This window comes from Choloepus didactylus, chromosome 10 (assembly GCF_015220235.1).
Source record: "Choloepus didactylus isolate mChoDid1 chromosome 10, mChoDid1.pri, whole genome shotgun sequence".
Classification (NCBI taxonomy): domain Eukaryota; kingdom Metazoa; phylum Chordata; class Mammalia; order Pilosa; family Megalonychidae; genus Choloepus; species Choloepus didactylus.
Genome location: NC_051316.1, coordinates 101,519,618 through 101,542,112, shown reverse-complemented (window position 1 = coordinate 101,542,112; position 22,495 = coordinate 101,519,618). Strand labels below are relative to the sequence as shown.

Genomic DNA, 22,495 nt, shown 5'->3' with positions numbered 1-22,495 from the left:
TATAAATAATTTATTAAAGTTAATTATCAGTAGCTGTTTGGATATAGAAAGTCCATGGGTGTTCATCCACATTTTTCCAAAATAAAAAGGGATAAATACTAGCAGCACTTACCTTCCAGTAGCAAATACAGCCAAGCCAATGGTAATGTTCAGCCTTTTGTAATATTTTTCCAGGAACTTTCTATTATAAGTTCCTTCCCATATGACTGGAGCAAGCCAGGCAGTTGTTGTTATAACATCAGGACGTTTCCTGTTGAACAAACAAGAAATGGATTAAGCAGGTACCACTTTACTATAACAGAAGTTGTTGCCCAACTGGTAATAGTTGACACTTACAGTGTACTTAGTATGTACCAGGCATTGTGCATAAGTGCTTTAAATAACTGATCCAATCTTTACAATGACTTATAAGGTAAGTATTATTATCCCTGTTTTTCATATGAAGAAACTTAGGCGGAGATAAGTTGAATAAATTGCTTAGTATCACACCACTAATAAATGGTAGAATCAGGATTGAAGAACCATCCAGTCTAGCTTTAGTGTCTATGCTTTAATTTAACCATTATACCATATTGCCTTTTTTAAAAATTCAATTTTATTGAGATTATTCACATTCAATTGCCCATGGTACCATCATACAGCTGTGCATCCATTATTCCAGAAAAGAAATTAAAATAATAAAGAAAACTCAAATCCTCCCATACCTGTAACCCCATCCCCTCCATTATTGACTCATGGTATTGCCATAAGACATTTGTTACTGTTGATGAAAGAATGTTAAAATACTATGAACTGTAGTACATAGTTTGCAATAGGAATGTTTTTTTCCCGATATACCCCTGTATTATTAACTTCTAGTTATAGTGTCATACATTTGTTCTAGATCATGAAAGAGATTTCTAATATTTGTACAGTTAATCATGTATGTTCTCCACCACAAGATTCACTGTTTTATACCATACTGCCTTTTGAGCCCAGGGGTTACTTTCTTTGAACGCTGACTGAAGATTAAACTTAGGTAACCCAGTACCTGAACATTCCTTTGATTGTTGCCTACATCAGAGATTTTTGGCATAGTACCACTGTCTCCTTTATGCATTCCGTTCTCCTTTTGTCCTTCTCTTTTTTCTTTCTGTTACTGCTCTAGAAGACACCCTTTTCACCTTCTCCCTAATGCTTTGGGCCCATCAGTACAAACTGGAAGAAAAAAATATTAGTCCAAGAGGGGAAAAGCCATTAGATTTGCTTTTAATAATAACAAATGACAGCAGAAGTAGTAGAATTAGTATTAAAAACAGTTTGACTGGAGGTAGGGCATTAAACTACTGAAGCACACTGAGACCTTCATTTTGGAAGGAATCAAATACTAAGTGAGAAGCCATTTTGCTATTGGTGACTGCAAGTTTTACTTACAAATCCAAGCCCAGACAGGAGTGGTGTTTGGCAACCCTTAATCATATATTAGTATGTTCAGAAGACAGAGCAATAGATGATGGATGGTAGACAGGGAGGGAGGGAGGAAGGGAGGGAAAGAAAGAAATGGTGGAGTGACAGGATGTTAAAGTTGGTGGATCTGGGTATAGGTGGAGGGGGGTTGGGGTATACTGGAGTTCTGTGTATGGGGTTTATATTGTTTTTGCAACTGTTCTTGTAAGTTTGAATTTATTTCAAAATAAAATAAAAAAAATAGTATATTAGTAACAGTCAAAATAATAATATAATAACAAATCTTTCAAAAGTGCCCCTTTTACTATTTTAGGGAGTCTTTAACTTGCTCATTTATTATTAAACCCTTCCTACACTTAGAATTTATAATCATATGTTTCTTTTTGCATCTATTTGACTTACATGTCTCAAATTCCACCTTAATGCTGGCTGAATGCATCCCTGTCACAGAGATGACACTTACAGATTAGGTATGTTACAGATTCAAATTAATATCTGAGAAGGTGAAAGAGTCTGAGGTTTATTCCTCTTTGCTCAATCGATCTTAATAACTACTTGTTGCCAGAATGAAAGAAATATTACAAGAAGAAATCCAGGAAGAAAAAGAGTCTCTGAAAGCTGAAGGTAATTTAAAACTTATATTTAAAATTGTTTAATTAAAGAAGATAAATAGAAGAGGAAGAAGTAGGAGAAGAGAGTTAGAGTCATTTGATTTGTATTATAGAAATGAAGGTATTTTCCTGGAAAGTAAATGCTCGCTAGAGGGTATCTCTGCAATGGAGGCTCTCAGTAATTGGGTGGACAAGGTGACCTATCCTCTGGATGTCAGCCAGACACTGTCTCGTATCCAACATTGTTGCTTGCTTAGTAAGTCTATCTACAAAGTGGCCCCAGCTACAAGGATGGAGATTATGTATAGGCTAAACAACATGCACATCCCCTTACTAAGGTTGAGCTATAGCCAGGGCTGAGTTCCCAACCTGCCAATAGCAGGGACAAACTCTGAACCCACAAAATAGTCCCATTCCTCAGAGGAACCAGCCAGCCATCTGATGGCTGGTTGATTGTATTAGACTCCCTCATGAAGGGGACAGCACTTTTTCCTCAGAGGAATACTTCCATATTTTGAGTATGGATTTGTTTTCCCTGCCTACAAATCCGCCAGTTTTATCTACTTGCAGATTAACTTATTTATTGCCTTGGTATCACATGTAATGTTGCTTCCAAACAATGTACCCATTTTATGGTGAAAATACTGTGGCAATTGGCCCGCTTACACAAGTTCACTGGTCATGCTATGTGCCTCTGTCCAGAGAAAGCTGGGCTGATAGAAAGTTGAATGGCCAGCAGCAGTCTTAATTTCAGTGCTAGTTCAGAGACAATTCCCTGAAAGTTTAAGGAACTGTCTGTAGTGTGCCATACATGCTTTAAATCAATGGCCAAAACAAGATGAATTTCTTCCAAATCTAAAATACACAGTCTGTAAAACAAGGGTGGCTCTTGGATTAGATGTGACTCCTCACTTATGGAATGTTTGCTTGCCATTCTTGTGACCTTGGGTTCAGTGGGCTTGGAGTTCTGAGTTCCTTTGGGAGACTTCCTCTAGGTATTGAAGTCCTGATTCTATGAAACTTATAGTTGATCATTTGGGGTTCCTCATGCTGCTGAACTAACAGGCAGAAAATAGTGTTACTGTACTGGTTGGAGTGACTGATCCTCATTACCAAGAGACATTAAGTTGCTGTTATGTAATGGTGTCAAGGAAACTACATATAAAACCCAAGGGATTCCCTGGGGAGCTCCTTAATGCTCCATTTTCCAGTAATAATGGTCAATGGGAAATTTTGGCAACTCAATAATGCAGGGTCACTAAATAACTCAGACTCTTCAAGAAAGAGAGTTTACCCTCCCCACTACATGGGACATGACTTCCATAACTGTTAAGTCTCCCCGGCAATGTGGGACATGACTCCCAGGGATGAGCATGGCTCTGACATCATGGGATTGAGAATGTCGTCTTGACCAAAAGGGGGAAGAGAAATGAAACAAAATAAAGTTTCAATGGCTAAGAGATTTCAAATAAAGTCAAGAGGTCATTCTAGAGGTTGTTCTTATGCATTATATAGATATTCCTTTTTAGTTTCTAGTACATTAGAATAGCTAGAAGGAAACACCTGAATCTATTCAACTGTAATCCAGTAGACTTGATTCTTGATGATGATAGCTTTTATTGTGTGACCATGTAATTGTGAAAACCTTGTGACTGGCACTCCCTTTATCCAGTGTATTGGCAGATGAGTAATAAAATAAAGACAAAAAAATATAAATAATAGGGAGGTTGGGGTGTTCTCTTTTATTTTATTTTTTTTTATTTTGGAGTAATGAAAATGTTCTAAAATCAATTGTGGCAATGAATGCACAACTATATGATGATATTGTAAGCCATTGATTGTATACTTTGGATGGATTATATGGTGTGTTAATATATCTCAATAAAATTCATTTTAAATAAAAGAATGAGAGTCTGGATCACCTATAATGTAAGAACTCTGGCCATTGATGGGGTTAGCAGTGGATAAAAAACTCATGAAATAGTAATTATTAACTACCTCCTATTATTATCAACCTCCTGAACAGCCACAGAGGTGGGACTGTAGCAGTGATTTTTTTATGTTGTTTTCTCCCCTTCCCCTGCCACCTTATATGAAGAGTACTGGAGATGCCTAATGTTATAATTTAGGTCCCAAGTGGGAATATGACTGAATTGACATTACCTCATGATGATACCCTAGATTTTGGGACTTTGCATTTCTCTTATTTTGGAGACATGAGTTTCTTCATGTAAGTGAAGGTTAAGAAATGATGCTGAGTGGCAAAGGGAGAAGACTATCCTAGTTATTCTCCATTTACCTTCCCCTGCCTTTTGAGGCCTAGGTTGGTTACAGCTCTCTACAGTTGAAAGCCCCTGATACCTTCATATCTCGTTGGGTCTCTTAAACCTGCCCAAATCTCTGCAAACAATCCCTTCATTAAAGTCACTTCATCTAGCTTGAGTTGTTTCTCTTATAGTCTGACAGATTTGGTATCTGAAGAGATAAGAAAACTCCTCATGGGGCCTAAGCAGATGGTGTTCAGCAGGGCACAAAGTGACCTGATCAAGAAGTATGATGTTTGCAATAAAAATTTCCAGAAAGAAGGAATATAGATGAAATGCTAAAGCTTCATAATACTATAGAGTATCATAGATGTGATACAGAAAGAAGCATAATGAGGAAGGAGGGAAACAATGTATTTGGCTTTAGGTGTCCATAATCCTAATAGAGGGAGAATAGGTATTAAAATGAATTTGAAATTTCAGTGCTAGAAGCTATCACTAAGATTTGATGAGATGCAAGTCATGATAATATGTATGGAAGGGTATAAGTTGTAGGGAAAAAGGGTAGGAGACTCTTCCTATAAGTCAAGGCCATATTGACCTAAATCTGTGAAACTGAGTTTGAGTCTAAAAGGTGAAAGAAACAGAAATGACATAGTGGAAATGTATCATAAACTGGCAGAGAATCATGATAGAATAGTACTAGAAATTCTAGGGTGTATATTATCCATGTCTAAAAGTCTTTTAAATTTCTTTCTACAAATACCCACAGACTTAATTTTACATAAGCCCATAAATGCCATTATACACATGATTTTTTGTGCAGTCATACTCACTTTTGTCCCTTTTTGCTTAGTTCTTTTTCATATTTCTGCTCTATCAGTATCCTCCTCCTCCACCTCCTGTATTTCTGGTTGGATCCCCATATTAGCAAACTAGTTTGTTCCCTTTTACACCTAGTTTGAAACCCCACCCTCTAATTTTTCTCCATATTTATATAATCTATAGAAAATATATGTACAATATTCACATACAAATATACATCCAGACCCTTTTATCTGTTTATTTTACAATAATGAGATAATGCACACTTTTCTGCAGTTTGCTTTTGTTACTCAAAATTACCTTGTAGAAATACCTTCAGTTTATCTAGAATAGCTCTTAATCATTCTCTTTTTTCCTTTATTAGAAAAGTTGTGGGTTTCCAGAATATTCATGCATAAAATACAGGATTCCCATATACCACCCTATTATTAACACCTTGCATTGGTGTGGAACATTTGTTACAATTGATGTTAGCACATTTAAAAACTTGTACTATTAACTATAGCTCATGGTTTAACTTAGGGTTCACTGTGTAGTGTAGTTCCATGGATTAAAAATTTTTTTATGTTGTTAACATATATACAATCTAACATTTCCCTTTTTAATCACATTTGGATATATATTTCAGTGCTGTTAATTATGTTCACAATGTTATGCTACCCTCACCACCATCCATTACCAAAGCCTTTCCATCATTCCAAATAACAACCCTGAACATTTTAAACCTTAACTTCCCAATCCCTCTCCCAACACCACCCCCTGGTAATTTATATTCTAGATTCTGACTCTATGAGTTTGCTTATTTTAATTGCTTCAAATCAGTGAGGTCATACAATATTTGTCCTTTTATATCTGGCTTATTTCACTGAACATGATGTCTTCATGGTTCATCCATGTTGTCACATATATCATGACCTCATTCCTTTTTGTGGCTGAATAATATTCCATTCTGTGTATATACCGCATTTTATTTATCCATTCATCGGTTGATGGACACTTGGGTTGCTTCCACCTTTTGGCAATTGTGAATAATGCCACTATGAACATCAATGTACAAATATTGGAGTCCCTGTTTCAATTCTTTTGGGTATATAGTGAATAGTGGAATTGCCAAGTCTTATGGTAGTTCTATACTTAGCTTTCTGAGAATCCACCAAACTGTCTTCCACAGTGGTTGCACCATTTTACATTGCCACCAGCAATGCATGAGTGTTCCTATTTCTCCACATCCTCTCCAAAATTTGTTATTTTCTGTTTTTTTTTTTAAAGCAGCTATTGTAGTGGGCATGAAATGGTATCCCATTGAGGTTTAGATTTGCATTTCCCTGATGGCTATTGATGTTGAGCATCTTTTCATGTGCTTTCTGCCCATTTGTATATCTTCTTTAGGGAGATGTCTCCTCAATTCTTTTGCCCATTTTTAAATTGGGTTGTTTTTCTTATTATTGTTGAGTTGTAGGTTTTATTGATATATTCTGATATTAAACCCTTATTGGACATGTGGTTTCCAAATATTTTGTCCCATTGAGTAGGTTGTCTTTTTTTCCTGATTGTTAAAACTTAATCAAATAAAATAGATATTTTTTATTATTTTAGTTTACATTAAGTGTACTTTGTTCCATATGCCACCCAATTATTGACCTTCTAATAGTGATGTACATGTGTTCTAGTTCATGGAAGAACATTCTTATATTTGTACTATTAACCACATTCATCATCCACAACAGGGCTTGCTGTTTTATACAGTTCCATGTTTCATCCTCTATTTTTCCTTCTAGTGACATAGACAACCCTAAACTTCCCTTTTCAACCATGGTCACACTCATAATTCAGTGCTGTTAATTACACTCACAATATTATTCTCCCATCACCGCTATCCCTTTCCAAACATTTACAATAAACCTTATTAAATCTTCTGCACAAATTAAGTATCAGCTCCCCATTCTCTACTCTTGTTCTATCTCCTGGTAACCTATACTCTTGATATTCACTCCGTGAATTTGTTCATTATAATTAGTTCATATTAGTGGGTTCAACACTATTTGTCCTTTTGTGTCTGACTTATTTACCTCAATGTAATGTCCTCAGGGTTCATCTGTGTTGTTGGCAAGCATCACAATTTCTTCTCATAACTGAATAACATTCCATTTTATGAATATATCTCAATTTGTTTTTCCATTCATCAGTTGATGGACTTTTGAGATATTTTCATCTTTTGGCAATTGTGAATAATGCCACTTTGATCATCATTGTGCAAATGTCTGTTTGTGTCCCTGCTTTCAGATCTTCTGAGTATATACCTAGGAACAGGATTGATGGATTAAATGGCAATTCTATACTTTAGCTTCCTGAAGAACTGCCAACTGCCTTCCACAGCAGCTGTACCATTCTGCATTCCCACCAGCAGGGTATAAGTATTCCTATTTCTCCATATCCTCTCCAACACTTGTAGTTTTCTGTTTTTTAAATAATGGCCATTCTAGTAGTTGTGAAATAATATCTCACTGAGGTTTTGATTTGCATTTACCTAACAGCTAGTAATGTTGAGCATCTTTTCATGTGCTTTTTAGCCATTTATATTTCCACTTTGGAAAGTGTCTATTCAAGTCTTTTGCCCATTTTTATATTGGGTTGTTTGTCTTAATTGTTGAATTGTAGGATTTCTTTATATATTCTGGATATTCTTTACATATTATCAGATATGTGGTTTCCAAATATTTTCTCCCATTGAGTTGGCTGCTTTTTGACCCTCTTCACAGAATCCTTTGAAGCACAAAAGTATTCAATTTTGAGGAGGTCCAGTTAGTCTATTTTTTCTTCTATTGCTCGTTCTTTGGGTATAAAGTTTAAGAAACCACTGTCTACCAGAAGATCTTGAAGATACTTCCCTATCTTTTCTTCTAGGAGTTTTATGGCTCTAGCTCTTATATTTAGGTCTTTAAAGGTCCATTTTGCTTTAAATTTTTTTATTTTTTTATTTTTATTTATTTTTAAATTTTATTTGGAAATAAATTCAAACTTACAGGAACAGTTGCAAAAACAATACAAACCCCATACACAGAACTCCAGCATACCCCGACCCCCCTTCCCTGATACCCTGATCCACCAACTTTAACATCCTGTCACACCACCATTTCTTTCCTTCCCTCCCTGTCTATCGTCCATCATCTATTGCTCTGTTTTCTGAACATATGAGAGCAAGTTGCACACATCCTTGAACAAACAATATAATTCACATATACACTTCCCATGAACAAGAACATTCTTTTATGCAATCCCATTAAGCACAACTAAGAAGTTCAAGAAATTCAACATTGATACAAAGCTTGCATTCTATATTTCCTTTTTTTTTTTTTCTTATGTCCCAACTGTGTCCCTTTGAGCCTCCTCTCCTCCATCCTCAGATCCCATCCAGGATCATCCTTGGCATTTAATTGTCATTATCTATTTAGACTGTTTTTTTTTTCAATTGTGGAAACATATATACAGCCTTCCCATTCCAACCCCTCCCTAGCATTCCATTAGTGGGATTAATCACATTTAGAATGTTGCAATGCTATCACCTTCCCACCATCCATTACTAGAAATTTCCCTTCACCTCAAACAGAAACCCTACACTCATTTCTTAACTCCCCATTGCCCCTTCCCCCACTTCTTATAACCCATACTCTACTTTTTGTCTCTATGGTCATATTCTCTGATACTTTCTTTGTGTTTACCGTGGGGCTTAAATTTAACCTCTTAAATCTATAACAGTCTTGTTTTTCTTTGATACCAACTTAACTTCAATAGAACACGTAAACCATTTTCCTATACTCCTCCATTCCCCCACCTTTATGTAGTTCTTGTCAAAAATTACATATTTTACATTGAGTCCAAAAGCACTGATTTGTCATTACAGTTTATGTATTTTAGATCCTGTAGGAAGTAAATAGTGGAGTTACATATCAAAAATACAGTAGTATTAGTATTTATATTTACCATGTGATCTTTACTGGGAATCTTTATTTCTTCATGTGGTTTCAGTCAATTGTTTAGTGTCCCTTCCTTTCAGCCTGCACAATTCTTCTTTAGCATTTCTTATAGGACTGATCTACTGGTGATGAAGTCCCTCAGCTTTTGATTATCTGGGAATGTTTTCATCTCCCCCTTATTTTTAGCCTCCTGGTGTTTGTGAATTTTCTGTCTCTGATGGTTATTGACTTCTATTTGTATTCCATTGTGGTCAGAGAATGTGCTTTGAATTTGAATAAATTCAATTTTTTTTAAACCTATTGAGGCTTGTTTTATGTCCCAGCATATGGGCTATTCTGGAGAAAGATCTGTGATCACTAGAGAAGAATGTGTGCCCTGGTGATTTGGGATGTAATGTTCTATATATGTCTGTTAATTTCTCTAAATCTCTCTCTCCTTTCTTTGTTTCTCTGCCAGTAGGGCTCTCTTTAGTATCTGAAATAGGGCAGGTCTTTTATTAGCAAAATCTCTCAGAATTTGTTTGTCTGTGAAAAATTTAAGCTCTCCCATAAATTTGAAGGAGAGTTTTGCTGGATAAAGTATTCTTGGTTGGAAATTTTTCTCTCTCAGAATTTTAAACATGTCATGCCACTGCCTTCCTGCCTCCATGGTGGCCACTGAGTAGTCACTGCTTAGTCTTATGTTGTTTCCTTTGTATGTGTTGAATTGCTTTTCTCTTGCTGCTTTCAGAACTTGCTCCTTCTCTTCAGTATTTGACAGTCTGATCAAATATGTCTTGGAGTGGGTTTATTTGGATTTATTCTTTGGAGTTAGCTGGGCATTTATGCTTTGCGTATTTATATTGTGTAGGTTTGGGAAGTTTTCCCCCCAAATTTCTTTGAATACTCTTTTTAGACCTTTACCCTTCTCTTCCCCTTCTGGGATACCAATGAGTCTTAAATTTGGACGTTTTATTTTATCTGTCATATCCCTGAGATCCATTTTGATTTTTTCAATTTTTTTCTCCATTCTTTCTTTTGTTATTTCATTTTCTGTTCTGTGGTCCCCGAGGACACTGAGTCATTGTTCAGCTTCCTCTAGTCTTGTACTATGAGTATCCAGAATCTTTTTAATTTGGCCAACAGTTTCTTTTATTTCCATAAGATCATCTATTTTTTTTATTTACTCTTGCAATTTCTTCTTTATGCTCTTCTAGGGTCTTCTTGATGTCCTTTATGTCTGTGCCATGCTCTTCTTCATGTCCTTTATATCCTGTGCCATGCTCTCATTGTTTGTCTTTAGTTCTTTGATTAATTGCTCCAAGTACTCTGTCTCCTCTGATCTTTTGATTTGGGTGCTTGGGTTTGGGTTCTCCATATTGTCTGGTTTTATCATCTGCTTTATGATTTTCTATTGTTTTTGGCCTCTTGGCATTTGCTTTACTTGATAGGGTTCTTTCAGGATATGAAAAACACCAATCTCTAATTTGTCAGATCTACAGCTTGGTGGTGTACACTTTCTGTAACTAACCAGCAGATGGCGTCCACAAGTCACCTATTCCCCTCAAGTCAGTTCTCCCCAACTTTGTCTTTGTGGTGTGTGGGGTCTGATTCTTGGGTTCAATTGGTGTGCTAAGTTTGGGTGTGTTGTTGGTGCTGTCCGCCCTGAATGTGGGGCATGTGTCTGAGTGGTTAGGGAGGCAGGGCAGCTTTAATAATCAAACCTCCCAGGTGAAACAGGGCAAAAAACACCTCCATGAACAATACTAGATAAAAACCAGAAAGTGACCCAGAACACCAGTTACAGCAATGCCCCAGCTGGACAAGGCCTGCTAAAACCACAGGGACTGTGCACTTGGTGAAACTGGGAGTCTGCATTCTGAAACGAGTGAGTGAGCCAGCTGAAAGTCTCGTGGCCTCACTGCAGTCTGGGAAAACCGGGGGTTAGTGTTTTGAGAGGGACTAGTTCTTTTAAAAGAAAAACAAAAAAACCCAGGAGCAGCTACAGTTACAACAGTGAGAATCATGCAGTGAAGCACAGCAGGAGTGGGCTGTGCCAACCTCTCAGTGTCTGGTGTGGGAGGATAGACTGCTGCTGATTCCCTCAAGGCCAGGGGGGCAGAGAGGAGAGCCAAAAGAAGAAAGAAACTGTACTGCTTGCAGCCGGCTCCCCGGTGGGCTGGAGACACTCTTGCCCAGGGCCGGACCCACAGCCCAGAGCCATGCCAGGAAACCCAGTGTGATGGGGAGTGTATCCCGTGGCGCTGAGCACACACCACAATGTCAGCTGTGGACAGTGGCCTTGGGTGCACACACAGCTAGTTGTCCTGGAGCTGGGAAGGCAGAGCTGTGCAAAAAGGAGGGGGGTTGAGATGTCCCATTCAGCCATCTTTGCATCAGTCTGGGAGAGCCCCTGCACAGCCCAGTGGCCCAGGGCCTCCCTTGAGGGATGGCGTGCACTTGTGACGTAGCACAGCCTTCCCTCAGCAGAGGTCCTGGAAGCTCACAGCTGAGGAGGGGGGCCTGCTCAGAAAACCCAGGGATGCTATGTCAATGCTGGGGACTTACGGGTCAGTGGCAGAGAAAATCTGGGGCAAAACTGAAATGAAGGCTTAGACTCTTGCAACAGCCTTGAATATCTGGGAACACCTGGGAGGTTTGATTATTAAAGCTGCCCTGCCTCCCTAACCACTCAGACACACACCCCAAATTCAGAATGGACAGCACCAACAACACACCCAAACTGAGTTCACCAATTGAACCACACAAGAATCATTTCCCCACACACCACAAAGTCAAAGTTGAGGAGAACTGACTTGAGGGGAATAGGTGACTCGCAGATGCCATCTGCTGGTTAGTTAGAGAAAGTGTACGCCACCAAGTTGTAGATCTGAAAAATTAGATTCATATTTTTCTTAACTTGAAAGAACCCTATCAAACAAAGCAAATGCCAAGAGGCCAAAATCAACAGAAAATCTTAAAGCATATGATAAAACCAGATGATATGGAGAACCCAATCCCAAACACCCAAATCAAAATATCAGAGAGACACAGTACTTGGCGCAATAATCAAAGAACTACAATCAAAGAATGAGAGCATGGCACAGGATATAAAGGGCATGAAGAAGAGCATGGCACAGGATATGAAGGACATCAAGAAGACCCTAAAAGAGCATAAAGAAGAAATTACAAGAGTAAATTAAAAAATGGATGATCTTATGGAAATAAAAGAAACTGTTGGCCAAATTAAAAAGACTGGATACTCATAATACAAGATTAGAGGAAGCTGAACAATGACTCAGCGTCCTAGAGGACCACAGAACAGAAAATGAAATAACAAAAGAAAGAATGGAGAAAAAAATTGAAAAACTCAAAATGGATCTCAGGGATATGACAGATAAAATAAAACGTCCAAATTTGACTCATTGGTGTCCCAGAAGGGGAAGAGAGGGGTAAAGGTCTAGAAAGAGTATTCAAAGAAATTCTTGGGGGAAACTTCCCAAACCTTCTACACAATATAAATACACAAAGCATAAATGCCCAGCGAACTCCAAATAGAATAAATCCAAATAAACCCACTCCAAGACATATTTGATCAGACTGTCAAATACTGAAGAGAAGGAGCAAGTTCTGAAAGCAGCAAGAGAAAAGCAATTCAACACATACAAAGGAAACAACATAAGACTAAGCAGTGACTACTCAGTGGCCACCATGGAGGCGAGAAGGCAGTGGCATGACATGTTTAAAATTCTGAGAGAGAAAAATTTCCAACGAAGAATACTTTATCCAGCAAAACGCTCCATCAAATTTGAGGGAGAACTTAAATTTTTCACAGACAAACAAATGCTGAGAGATTTTGCCAATAAAAGACCTGCCCTACTTCAGATACTAAATGGAGCCCTACCAACAAAGAAACAGACAAAGGAGAGAGAGATATAGAGAATTTTAACAGACATATGTAGAACCTTACATCCCAAATCACCAGGACATATATTTTTCTCTAGTGATCGCGGATCTTTCTCTAGAATAGCCCATATGCTGGGACATAAAACAAGCCTCAATAAATTAAAAAAAAACAATTGAATATATTCAAAGCACATACTCTGACCACAATGGAATACAAATATAAGTCAATAATTTTTGATTTGTAACTCCACTATTTACTTCCTGCATGATATAAAATACACAAACTCTAATGACAAATCAGTGGTTTTGGACTCAATGTAAAATATGTAATTTTTGACAAGAACTATATAAAGGTGGGGGAATGGAGGAGTATAGGAACATAGTTTATGTGTCCTATTGAAGTTAAGTTGGTATCAAAGAAAAACAAGATTGTTATGGATATAAGAGGTTAATTTTAAGCCCCACGGTAAACACAAAGAAATTATCAGAGAACATGACCATAGAGATGAAAAGCAGAGTATGGGTTATGAGAAGTGGGGGAAGGGGCAATGGGGAGTTAAGAAATGAGTGTAGGGTTGCTGCTTGAGGTGCAGGGAAATTTCTAGTAATGGGTGGTGGGAAGGTGATAGCATTGCAACATTCTAAATGTGATTAATCCCACTAATGGATTGCTAGGGAGAGGGTGGAATGGGAAGATTTAGGCTGTATATATGTTTCCACAATTGAAAAAAAAAGACAGTCTAAATAGATGACAATTAAATGCCAAGGATGATCCTGGATGGGATCTGAGGATGGAGGAGAGGAGGCTCAAAGGGACACAGTTGGGACATAAGAAAAAAAAAGAGGAAATATATAATGTAAGCTTTGTATCAATGTTGAATTTCTTGAACTTCTTAGCTGTGCTTAATGGGATTGCATAAAAGAATGTTCTTGTTCATGGGAAGTGTATATGTGAATTATAGTGTTTGTTCAAGGATGTGTGCAGCTTGTTCTCTTATGTTAAGACAGAACAATAGATGATGGATGATAGATAGGGAGGGAGGGAGAGAGAAATGGTGGTGTGACAGGATGTTAAAGCTGGTGGATTGGGGTATTCGGGAAGGGGGGGTCAGGGTATGCTGGAGCTCTGTGTATGGGGTTGTATTGTTTTTGCAACTGTTCCTATAACTTTGAATTTATTTCAAAATAAAATTTAAAAAAAAGATCTAAAAGATGCTTCCCTACATTTTCTTCTAGGAGTTTGGTAGTCATGGCTCTTATATTTAGGTCTTTGACCTATTTTAAGCTGATTTTTGTACAAGATGTGAAGTAGGGTTATTCACTCTTTTAATGGCTACATAATATTCCAAGGTGTGGACAGTTTGTTTAGCCATTTCCTTACTAGTGGATATTCATTTTATTTCTGAGATTTTGGTAATTCAATAAAAGCCTATGATGCCTCTAAGAATATTATTTTTAAATATAAAAAACAAAATATAGTATTACAAAAGAAGCCAACTATATTGAAATAATTATTAAAATATTTTTAAAATTTGTGATAATAGTAGTATATGTGCCTCTTAATTATTGCATTAAATAATAAGGTCTAACAGTGGGTCTAACAATAACTGTACTTTTGAAGTAATTATGAAAGTAACTGATATTTTGAGATATCTGCAATGACCCTGATGTAATATTGAAAACATCTGGTATATCTGAAACCCCAGTGACAAAGTAACTGGTACTGTTAATTTTACCCTGGTTGTTTCCTACATTTATCACTGAAGGAAGTGCTAAATTTCAGTTAGAGAAAATAAAGTTATAATTTCTTTCCATCAAAGTTTACAAACCACCTGAACTGTATTCACAGATAGAGTCTGTCTTATGAAAGACATAAGAATGTCCTTTCATGAGTTATAACAAATGTATGATACTATTACAAGGTATTAATAATAGGAGGGTTTAGGGGGAAATACACATAATGTAACCCATGGACTGTAGCTAACAGTAATATTTTAATATTCTGTCATCAATTGTAACAAAGGTACCACACTAATGCAAAGTGTCAACAATAGGGGACTATATGGGAATGCTCTATTTTTTACATGACTTTTCTGTAAACCTACTACCTCTCTAATTAAAAAAAAACGATAATTATTTTTAAAAAAGTTATGCTAAGTGAAAGAAACCAGACACAAAGTACAACACGTTGTATGATTCCATTTTTATAAATGTAAATATAAATAGATTTATAGGGACAGAATTAATTAATGGTTATGTAGGGCTGGGGAAGGATAAAGGGATTGAGAGGTGACTGCTAAGGGATATGAGATTTTTCTATCTGGAATAATGAAAATGTTCCAAAATTAATTGTGGTGATGAATGTACAACTCTGATTATACTGAAAGCAACTGATAGTACATTTTAGACAGATTATATGGTATATGAATATATCTCAATAAAACTGCTTTTAAATAAAAGGAAGCAGGTGGATGATGAACTAAGATTCAGGATTGTGTTGCAGGAGGTAGGGGGAGGAGACAGAGTGAGGGTATTGGAAACATACAAAGCTAGATGCTGAAGTTATTGAAGACTGCAATTTTTGTCTCATTAAAAATAAACATGCAAACAAATAATATACATAGGTTTTGCTTGAACCAATGATAGGGAGTCATGAATGAAGGACTATTATTAATCTAATTATGTACATCTAAGGCCTATTAAAATATAAATATGGAAAAGGTATTCAAGTGAGATGAAATATAAATGAACAATAAACATAAAAAATGCTCAAACTCAATAATAGTTACAGAAATGCAAACCGACTTGAGGTATTTTTAATGACAGTTTTCCCAATAATTACTAAAGTAGTATCAAACAAATAAGATAACATAAATACTCCTAAAGTTTATCCACTGTAGAAAAGAAAATAAAATGATGCAAATATTAAAGGACAATTTAGCAACCTGAAACAAGATTTAAAATATCTACATCTTTTAACTAATGACTCCATGCTAAGAATTTATCCATAGGATAAATTCACTTTTCAAGTAGAAATGTATATGTACAAGGGTATTCACTGAAACATTATTTGCAATAATGTAAAAGATACAAAACCAATAGGAAGTTAGTTAAATAAATTATTGTATACAACCGTTAAAATAGACTACTATGTAGCCATTAAAAAGAAAGAGATTTTTCTATTTAGAGTAATGAAAATGTTCCAAAATTGATTGTGGTGATGAATGTACAACTCTGTGATTATACTGAAAGCAATTGATTGTACATTTTGGATGGATTATATGGCATATGAATATATCTCAATAAAACTGCTTTTTAAAAAAAGGAAGCAGGTGGATGATGAACTAACATTCAGGATTGTGTTGCAGGAGGTAGGGGGAGTGTTAATGCCAAAATCAAGAGAAGTCATTAATGGTATTTTGGAGTTGCTTCCAAAGAGATTCTTTCTTTCCCAATAAAACCAGGAATGTTAAACCAGATAGAGTGTAGCAGCTTTCTCATTACCACCCTTAATTGTCTATTTCTTGATAAATAGACCCTGGGTTTGTACATAAAACCTTAAAATAAAAACTCCAACTCCTGGAAATCTCCCAGCTAACTACAATTTGGTGATGGAAAAAAACTGAGTTTTTGTAATTATTTTGTGAGTAGAATTTTTGTTCTTACTTAGGATTAAACCAATCAGAGAGCTGAGGTTCTTCTACTTGATGATTCCTGGGTACAAAGAGAAAATCAAGTTATTGAGAATAATGTATTCATTCAACAAATAGATTTTGAGCCCCATGATAAGCTTTGTTTGGTGCTGATTCTACAACTATGAACATTTAGATCTAGGTCTTGCCTTCAGGATGCTTATAGCCTTGCAGAAAAGACAATATTAAATAGACAATTATAGTCTAGAGTGATAAGTACTAATAGGAAAAAAGAGCTCTATGAGATCATATAAACAGGCATCCAATCTAAAATTTGCAGTCAGTGGAAACCATTTGGAGAAGAAATATGTGAACTGGGTCTGGAAAGATAAGGGCTTGTTTAGGAAAGAGGTATAAGGTGAAGCAGTAATAAACAAAGGCATGAAGGCAAGAAAGAGTATGGTTTTTGAGAGGAATATATTTTTAAAAATTAACAAGTGGTCAAAAGAATGTATATTCAGGCAAAAATGCAGATTCAATTAACTCATTTATCATGTTAGTGGTCTACTATGTGATAGGTACTTTATTAAATATTGAAATTAAACAGGTTGGAGCAGGGATGCAGATGTTTACCTTGATGTTTATTTGAATACAGGACACATCTAAGGTTTGTTTCACTTTAAATTAATTATTCAATTAAGAAGGTTATTAAGCAGTTTCCCTTTTATAAACCTGGGATATTTTGCAAAATAGGAATAACTTTAAGCAACTTGTGCTTCTGAAAAGATGAAGTAGTCCCTATTTCTCCTACTAAGTGGAACTAAAAATCCTGTGCAATATATATAAAACAAACATAAGACTGAAAGGGGGAGAGAAGGCAAACAAATTAGGGCTCTCAGGACTCAAAGAAAAACATGGTGGTGAGTTCCCTGGGTTTTCTTTCAGCAACATATATCCCAGACTGGGTACTAGAGAAGCTATCAACCCAGAACTGCCAATGTGTACAGACTAAAAAGAGCCCTAAGGAAAGCCTAGTCTTTCTAACTAAAGGACCAGGAAAAGAAAAGCCTAACAAGATGGAAAACTTTTATACACTAACCACTCTACTCCACAGAATACCACAGAAAAACTGGTTCCACCTTCACTCCTTCCAGCAAAGACCAAATGGAGAGCTTAGACTTCCACTCTAGGAGCATCCCCATCCTCACTGGATGGCTTTGTGGAGAGTCAACAACTTTCATATTGTTCACAACTGAGGTTATCCTCCTTCAGTATCAGTGGAGATAACATACGCACCTGAACTCCAACCCCATTCATCAGTAATGAGGAGCACCTCCCCCTCTGCTTGTCAGAGGAGGCACAGTGGCAAATCTGGGCTTTCACCCCAATTGACTTTAATGAGACAGCACCATCCCCTTTTCCAGCTTGAGCTTTCACAGAAGAGGCCTCCAAAAACAAAAGACTTAAATAAGACCCAGAATCTCATGACATAATACCCAAATGTCTAGGTGACAAAGAAAAATCACTTATCCAGAACCAGGAAAATCTCAGCTTGAATGAGAGAAGAAAGTCAGTAGATGTCAAGATAACAGCTTTTAGAATTATCTAACAAGGGTTTTAAAGCAGCCATTGTACAAATGCTCATATAAGCAATTATAAACACACTTGAAACATATGAAAAAATAAAAAGTCCCATTGAAGAAACAGAAAGTCTTACCAAAGATATAGAAAATATAGAGAACCGAATGGAAAATTTAGAACTTAAAAATAAAATAACCAAAAGAAAAACCTCAATGGATAGGCGCAACAGCAGAATGGAGAGGACAGAGGAAAGAAATCAGCAAATTCAAAGATAGAATAACAGAAATTAATCAATCTGAACAGCAGAGAGGAAAAAAAAAAGCTGGAAAAAAATGAACAGAGCTTCAGGTATATGTGGGACTGTAACAAAAGATCTAACATTCATGTCATCAGAGTTCAAAGAGAGAAGAAAGTGGGTGGGGCTGAAAAAGTATTCAAAGAAATAATGGGTAAAAGTTCCCCTAATTTGGCAACAGACATATACATAAAATTTCAAGAAGCTGAATGAACCCCAAACAGTATCAACTTATGCAAACATGCCTAGACACACTAATAATAAAAATTCTAAAACCTAAAGATGAAAACATTTGAAACCACCACAAAGAAATGATTCATGACCAATAAGGTAAAACAATATGAATGACAACTGGAGATCAAACCATGGAGACCAAAAAGGAAGTGGAACAGTATTTTTTCAGGTGCTAAAAGAAACACAGAATTCTATATCCAATGAAAATATGTTTCAGGAATAAAAGGAAAACCAGATATTTTCAGAAGAAGGGAAACTAAGGGAATTTGTCTCCACCATACCTATCCTAAAAGAATGGCTAATGGTAGTTCTCTAAACAGAAAGGAACTGATAAAAGAAGGAATCATGGAATATTAGGATAGCAGAAAGCCCAGTGGAAAGAGCAAATATATGGACAAATACAATAGACTTTCCTTCTCCTCTTGAGTTTTCAAAATTAAGCTTGACTGTTGAAGAAAAATGACAATGTTGTCTAATGTTCTCAATGTATGTAGAGAAAATATTTAAGAATAATATTATAAAGGAGGGAGCGTAAATGCAGGTAGAGTGAGGGAACATTTCTATACTTCACTTAAACTAGTAAAATGTCAACATCAGTAGGCTATAATAAGTTATGTACATATAATGTAATACCTCGAGAAACTACTGAAAGAGCTATACAAAATGATAAACTCAAAAACACTGTAGGTAAATCAAAATTATGTAATGTTGGGGAAATGGGTTAAAGGTACACAGGACCTCTCTGTACTGTCTTTGCAAATTTCTGTGAATGTATAATTATTTTAAAAAAATGTTAAAAAAAACTATCTTAGCATCTCTTTCTGACATTTTCAGAAGTGTCTTTAGCCAAAGACATTTCATTATGAGATTTCCCAGAATGGGTGTTCTTTGCAAATCCAAATTCTTCGTGCCTAACTTTATTAAAAATATTCAGTGACAAATGGAGAACATTTTAAAAGTCACCATTCTTTTTGATGTTGGTTTTACTAATTTCTGGGTCTGACACAATGGTCAGTGGTAGAAAACGTGGTTGACTAAAGAGGACTATTATAATTCAAAGAAAAATATTATCTTGGACAGAGATATTTAAACTATGGCAAATGTCAAAAACTATCCTTTGTAAGTAGGTGCGTGTGTTAAGTGAACAAAATATTGGAGATGTTTATATGCATGTACATAAAATATTTCTGAACTGATACACAGAAAGCTAATCAGTGGTTGTCTCTAGGGAATTCAGTTTTTAGTTTTCAGTTCTTTCTTCCACAGTCATTATTAGAACCCATTTGACTCCAGCCAGCCTTCAATGCAGTTTGTAGAATATTTATAGAACAAAGATTCTTACCAGCAGAGATACATCTTCCATAGGTTCTTCTTTATTCTTTAGGTAAATGAAAAAAAATTAATTTTAAATTTGAACAAAGGCCTGTTGCAGTTAGAATGACAAAAATTCTAGAATTCAGATCCATCCATTCATTCATTCATGAGTTAGTCAAATACTTTCTAAGAACCTTCTTATGCCAAGCATCATACTCAGTTCTGGAATATGTGACAAAATCTATGCCCACAATCAGCTTATGGTCTATTGATTCCTTTTTGACTAAGAGAGCCTGTTTTCATCTTCAAACAGGCAATATTAGTATGATTACAACTGGTCGTGATTCCTTTCCATTAATGTACACCTCCACAGGAGGGCAAATAGCTTGTAGAACATGATGCCAATGCAATGGGATTAATTTTTAAAGACATTAGCTCTCATAATATAGTTGCTTTTCCAAATAGCAAATAACTATTGTATTCTTAAAAGGAATACTGTAAGAAGGATAGCATGTCAGATGTGTCAGTTGTGGCCTTTTTCTCTCTAAGCTCAACTCAGCAAATAAATTCATTAAGCCCCTCTCTTCTCCACATGGGACATGACTCCCAGGAGAATGAATCTCCCTGGCGACATGGGACACAACTCCCAGGAATGAGTCTGGCCCGGGCAGCAAGGGATTGAAAATCCCTACTTTTCCAAAAGGGGGAAAAAGAAAAGTAAGAAAATAAGGTTATAGTGACTAAGAGATCTTAAATAGAGTTTTGAGAGGCTATCATGAAGGTTTCTCTCATGGAAGCTCCAGCTAGATATCCCAAATGGCCACAGTATGCCATGTCTTTGCCAACAGTAGTACTGAAATACCTTTGGTTCCTATCTGAGATTCTTTAAAATATTGACTCACTAAGTTTTGTCTGTCAGAAACTTAAATCCACCAAAATGTTCCTATGCCAGACAAGTCTTAAAATCCAGGGGCAAGAGCCTCTTTAAGATCAGCAATCAGATACAGCCCACTTTCCCATGATGTTGACACTCCCTTTCAATATGAACAAGTTAGGATGGTCACTGCTTAGACATCCCTGAAGATCGAGAAAATGAATTTCAAAAGTTAACACCTTTCTGCATATATGTTATATTTTACAATAATGGAAATAACTGAAATTGTGGAACTATAACCCATTAACAGTCCTTGAAATTTGTTCTCAAACTGCTTGTTAAATCATACTTTGAAAATTAACACTGTTGTGTACATATGTTAAATTTCACAATAAAAATGCATTAAAAAACAAGGATAGCATGGAGTAGATAAGAATTTGAATTTTTCTATTTGAGAGAATTTTAGCAAGTTAACAAATTTGTTCCTCAGTATACCTATGATTCTATAGCAGGTTATTTTGAATCCTGTGCAATAGACACAAATATGGAACTTTTATATATTTTTAAATTCTTCTAAAATAGCAGCCCAATGCTTTCTTCTTATCTTGCTTTTTTTCTATCTTCATAGCATTATGATGGAAAATATAACATCCCTGATATATATTTTTGGTTTATTGTCTATCTTCTCCACCTAGAATATAAAGTTTTCTAAGGGTAGTTACTTTGTTTTGGTTTTTAGGGTTCCTCCAGCACCTAGTAAAGGGCCTGGCATGGAGAAAGTGCTCAATAAATATTATTTGAATGTTGAAGAAAAATGGAAAGTGGTAATATACTTTGCCTTATTCTTTGTTTTGTTCCCCAAAGAGGAGGTAATTTCTGATTGATATAGGGAGTGTTATTAATATCCTTTGGACAAAACTTATTAATCATTAAAGATAATGGTTCATTAATATTTTATATTTACCTGAAATAGTGCTCAATTGACATCAGTGATAATGCAAATAAAGCCAATAACAGCATTTTTCTTTTGGAATTCATTCTTTCCTAGGGAAAGAGGAGAAAAAAATTAGAAAGTAAAAATCTATATTCTTGCCATTTTCTAAGAATGAATTAGTTTATGGACATTTGAACATCAGCTTCTAGAATGCTCAGCCATAAGAATAAGGCAGAATTGAGTCAGGCAAACATTCTGTTCTGTTTGAAGTGCCTGTAAAATCTTACCTTGGTATGCTGACTAGACCTTTTCAGATTAGGTGCAAAGTGTCTGTGACCTTTCTTTTGTATTCCTTTATCAAAGTCCACCCTGATTGCCTAAAAGAAATTCAATTGAAATCTCATCCTGCGTACTTCATTTGTACTTCTGTGAAATAAAATGAGGTAATTATGAAGCTGTCTTCTTTCACTGATATTATATTCTGCCCCCAAAGTTGATTTATATACAGTTTTCTTCACAATGGTAGTAAGACTGATAATTTATTCAAAAACTATAGGACTAGTAGCCTAAAATTATGAGCACTCAAATATAAATACTTGTAAACAGTGATTAAAAGTCTAAATTAG

The 22,495-nt window shown here is 35.9% G+C and overlaps 1 protein-coding gene across 1 annotated transcript in view; it reads right to left on the bottom strand.

Annotated features, from left to right (window-relative positions):
- Positions 1 to 17,839, bottom strand: part of LOC119545320 (N-acetyllactosaminide alpha-1,3-galactosyltransferase-like 1) — a 30,981-nt gene extending 13,142 nt beyond the window's left edge. The window contains exons 1-3 of the mRNA XM_037850816.1: positions 17,757 to 17,839; positions 16,672 to 16,719; positions 113 to 250 (exon numbers count right to left, since the gene is read on the bottom strand). Coding sequence (XP_037706744.1) covers positions 113 to 250; positions 16,672 to 16,719; positions 17,757 to 17,839 — 269 coding nt within the window. The remainder of the gene's footprint in view (positions 1 to 112; positions 251 to 16,671; positions 16,720 to 17,756) is intronic.
- Positions 17,840 to 22,495: the final 4,656 nt, after the last annotated feature.